Here is a 4,381-nt window from a genome sequence, read left to right on the forward strand (position 1 = left end):
TCACTGGTTTGCTTTCAAACCAGCACGGGATAGCAGTCTTATTTCTTTTGCAGCTTGTTGTTGCGAAAGCCCTTTTAATTGGAACTTCTTCGCATCTATATATGGGACTGCTGAGTATTGATATATGACACTGTATCCAATCTACTCCAAATAGCCCCTTAAAGGTGGCATTTATGAAAACTCTTTGGCAAATCCTTATCCTTCCTATGAAGCAGGGAGCATTTCTCCACTATGACCAAGCCAAATACAAGCTACCTAACAAAAGCCTTTTCAGAGAAAAGTTTGTGGAGGATTAACAGAATAAAGCCAAATCTGTGGTATTTAGGTGTATAAGCAAGAATTATAGGCTACTTGTGGATTTCTTTTGAAAGTCAGTTAGGCACTTCTGAATGTATTTCTGAAAATACAGGTTTATTTGCTTTCCATTTCAGTAGTCAATAGTATTGCATTCTTGAAAATGTAGGCTTTAAAATTTAATCTAGCTAGAATTATGTTACTCACTGAAATGTCTCAGCCTCTTTTGGAGTTCATTAAGTCGTTTGTTTCAGTAGCGATGTTGGTATCAGTACCTCCATAGATTAATTATCAGACTCAGAAGAAACACACTGTTCCTAACTTTTTGTAATTTAATTTCCTTGAATTTCATGGTGTTTGTGCATGATAAAATTAGTTAATAGAGACACCAGTTTCTCTTTGTCACTATTTGATGATGGTAATAACAATACACTACTTTGAATTCAAGTTTTAGGTTTTGGTTTGTTTAATACCGATGCATTGTTACTTTATGGTCATTCTGTGCCAACTTCTTTTTCTGGAGCCTAGTTTCAGCTCTCAAACATAAGCTGTCATTGTTCTTGAAACTAAAACTTTGTATTATTTAAATACCAACTTCTTTAATGTATCACTTTGAATATACTAATTTTGAGTCTTTAACTCTTATTATCACGTGAAAAGAGAGAAATACCTGCTATTTCTTTAAGATATTCCATCAAAATTATAAAATAACTCATAAAAGCCTGAATATGCCTTAAATGACTCTGGGAATTATGTTTCATTATTGTGTGTGTGGTTTTTGTTTTGGTTTGTTTTGCTTATTTTGTTTTGTTTTTATAAATGAGAGTTATGACTCCACATTAGGTTTTTGCCATTTTATCTACATAAATAAAGTTTACATAGAATGTCTTTTTCTTCTGTAGAATAGTCCAGTTGACCACATCTTTATAGCATATTTATCAACCTACACAAAAGGAAGAGGGGAAGAGCTGACCGGGTGGTTTTATACACTTACAAATCCCCGTGTCTGTCTTAACAGGTGAAAAACCATTTGAATGTCCAAACTGCCATGAGCGTTTTGCAAGGAATAGTACACTCAAATGTCACCTGGCAGCCTGTCAGTCTGGCGCTGGAGCTAAAAAGGGAAGAAAGAAGCTGTATGAATGTCAGGTGGGTAATAGAAGTAGCAGAATCTGTGGCTAGATACCTCCTTCCTGTGCTGAGGGAGTGTGAAAGTACTGAGCAGGAAAGGCAATAAGAGTGGACTCATGTCTCCAAGAACTATTTTTTGAAAAATAAATTGTAGAGGTTGCATTCAGCCACAACATGAGGGTAAATTCTTATATCTAAGTAGTTCCATTTAAAATAGGAAATTACTGATATGGAGCTTCATAATACCTGTTCTGTTCAGTGTTATTTCAAGAATCAGAGAGATTCTTGTGAGTAGGTAAGTGTTCATCTGCATCTTATTCATCTTTCTGCTTCCTTTTCAAGGTTCTTGGTGCACAGATCTAGGCCTTTCCTGCTTGTTAGCATGCTTCACTAAAGTCCAAAATACAAAGTACTATTTTATTTCCTATTTTATTGTTCTTCTGTTTAATACCAATATATTGACTGGATGGAAAGTCATTCCAACTTATGATGACAATCTGTAATGTCTTTTAAGCAAGTATAAATGCTTTAGATGGATAGCTAGGGTACTTGGTCACTACGCAACTGATGTGAAAAGCTGTTTAGAAGAATGTTACTTAGCTTCTAAAGTTTGATTCTGAAAAACTAGAAAATGAGAAGTGAGGTTGGTTGTAGCATTTTTATTTGCAATTTTGCTGCCCCACTGCTGTGACAGTCTCAAATAAGGCTCTCACCTTATTCAATTCACAGAATTGCAATGGTTTGAGGTTAAATTGGGTTGTGTGGTAAAGAAAACTGTTGGCTATCAGCTTTATTTGTTCAAAAAAAGAGTGATCTTATTCACAGAAAGCAGTGAATACTGCAGGAGGTGAAGAAATTCATTTAATCATTTAATCAGAAGTTTCACCAATGCTGTTGCATTGTTTAGCTGTTATGCCAGACTGAAGTTAATTCTTGGGAGCATGCCTTTGTCTTAAAGATAAGTTTGTTTTGAACATATGAGAACTACTGTATAATGCAAAATTGTAACTAGTAGCTTCACTGAAGATGCTCTTTTGTCTTTGCAACCCTTTGGTTTAATTGCTTCACCTTGTAGCTTTCTCCATTACAGATAACTGTGAATGTGGGTTAGTGCTATTTCAGCCTGCAGCAACTACAGCAATTCTTGGATAAATTTTTCTTGAATTTTTTTCTCTTTAGAACTGAATTTGAATAGTGTTCTATAAATAAAATCTTGGCTCACTGAACAAAATTGCACTTGCTCGGTGAGCACTTTTAGTACTCCTCAGTGTATGCCTTGAGTATTGAATTAGGCTCCACGTGGCAAGAACATTAATTATGTGCTTGGACATTACTGATAGTCATTACCTTTATGTATGACTAAGTGGATGGAATTTTAAGAGATTTTTATCTGCTAAAATCACTCAAATATTTTTTTTGAAATGGCAAAATGTGAGAGTTTAGTCTATCCAGGTAAATCTTACAATGCCATGGACAAATGAAAGCTGATAAGGAAAAGTTGACTGGTAGTACTGCATCTAGAACTTCAGTAAAAGGACAGTTTGTAGGACACTTTGATCATATGATATTATTACATAAATAGCTTTCCACTCAAAATTCTAGCACCAGACATTTATTGGGGCATGAATCTGTATGTGAATTTCACATAAGGTTAAAATAAGAAAACTTTTAAATGCTGTACTGACTCATAAATTTTGTAGGTATCCTGTGTACACACAACTCAAAATGGCACACTGTGTCTTAAAAATAAATAAATACCAGGTCTTCTGTTCATTTGAAGCTGACTTCTCAGCTTTTACCTCTGATATACATGGTGGGGTTTTTTAATCCATGTAGCAAGAAGCTACACTATGTGAAGCCATGATCTGAAATAGGCACTATACTTTGTTATAGTTCTGTTGGCATTGTTTAACATACTGTATCTTTTGTTTCAGGTTTGTAACAGTGTGTTTAACAGCTGGGATCAATTTAAAAATCATTTGGTAATACACACTGGTGACAAACCCAACCACTGTACCTTATGTGATTTGTGGTTTATGCAAGGCAGCGAGCTGAGAAGGCATCTCAAAGACATGCACAATATTTCAGAACAAATAGTGACAGAAGAGGTTCTTCCAGTGGAAGCGATGGAAGCTGAACCAGTAACATCAATGACGATAATAGAACAAGTGGAGCAAGTCCATGTCCTACCAGTAATTCAGGTACAAGTGGATCCCGCACAGGTAACTGTGGAACAGATGCACCAGGATCTCATACAGGACAATCAAGTGAAAGGCACACAGATGGAGGAACTGCAAGAACAGGTGCAAATTAGTTACTTGGAAGTCGAACACATTCAGACTGAACAAGGTGCTGAAGTTCATGTGGAACAGTTACATGTGGAGCAGTTACACGTTGGGCATGCAAATCAAATACAGATGGAAGAGGTACAGGCAGAACTTATAGATGGAACAGACCTTGAACAAGTAGAATATGAAAGTGTTGATCAAGGAGAAGCAGAAGAAAATGAAACTAGTCAAGTAGATGATGCAGATATGGAAGATCATGAACAAGCTGAAGACATAAAAGCTCAACAATTTGTGGAGACACAATAAAAATGAGGATGACTAGGACAAATAACCATACCCAATTATTTTTGCTAGCTTTTACATTGGTTTTTGAACCAATGGTCAGTGGTCACCTTTCCAATATGCTGTCCTTAGGAAGCTGGACAAGTGGACCAAAGTTAGCTTTCTTCATGTACAACTAAACTCTCATATGTGAAAAATAATTTCCCCATTCATGTAATGCCATGGAACAGAAACTACCACAGACATGGACAGCTTTGTGAGGATTTTAAGAAACACAGAATATTCAGGGTTGGAAAGGAGCCACAAGGATCATTGAATACAACTCTTGGCCCTGCATAGGACATACCTGAGAATCCCACCATGTGCTTGAGAGCATTGGCCAAGTG

At 36.2% G+C, this 4,381-nt stretch overlaps 1 protein-coding gene across 1 annotated transcript; it reads left to right on the forward strand.

Annotated features, from left to right (window-relative positions):
- Window positions 1–1,312: 1,312 nt before the first annotated feature.
- LOC103800520 (zinc finger protein 131-like) lies at window positions 1,313–4,019 on the forward strand (the record flags this gene model as incomplete). The annotated part of the gene is made up of 2 exons (XM_009072900.1): window positions 1,313–1,443; window positions 3,360–4,019. Coding segments are annotated over 2 exons (791 nt in total), but the record flags the coding sequence as incomplete, so codon positions are not given.
- Between the last annotated feature and the right edge of the window lie 362 nt (window positions 4,020–4,381).

The sequence above is a fragment of the Acanthisitta chloris genome, unplaced genomic scaffold (assembly GCF_000695815.1).
Source record: "Acanthisitta chloris isolate BGI_N310 unplaced genomic scaffold, ASM69581v1 scaffold1564, whole genome shotgun sequence".
In the NCBI taxonomy this organism is placed as follows: Eukaryota; Metazoa; Chordata; class Aves; order Passeriformes; family Acanthisittidae; genus Acanthisitta; species Acanthisitta chloris.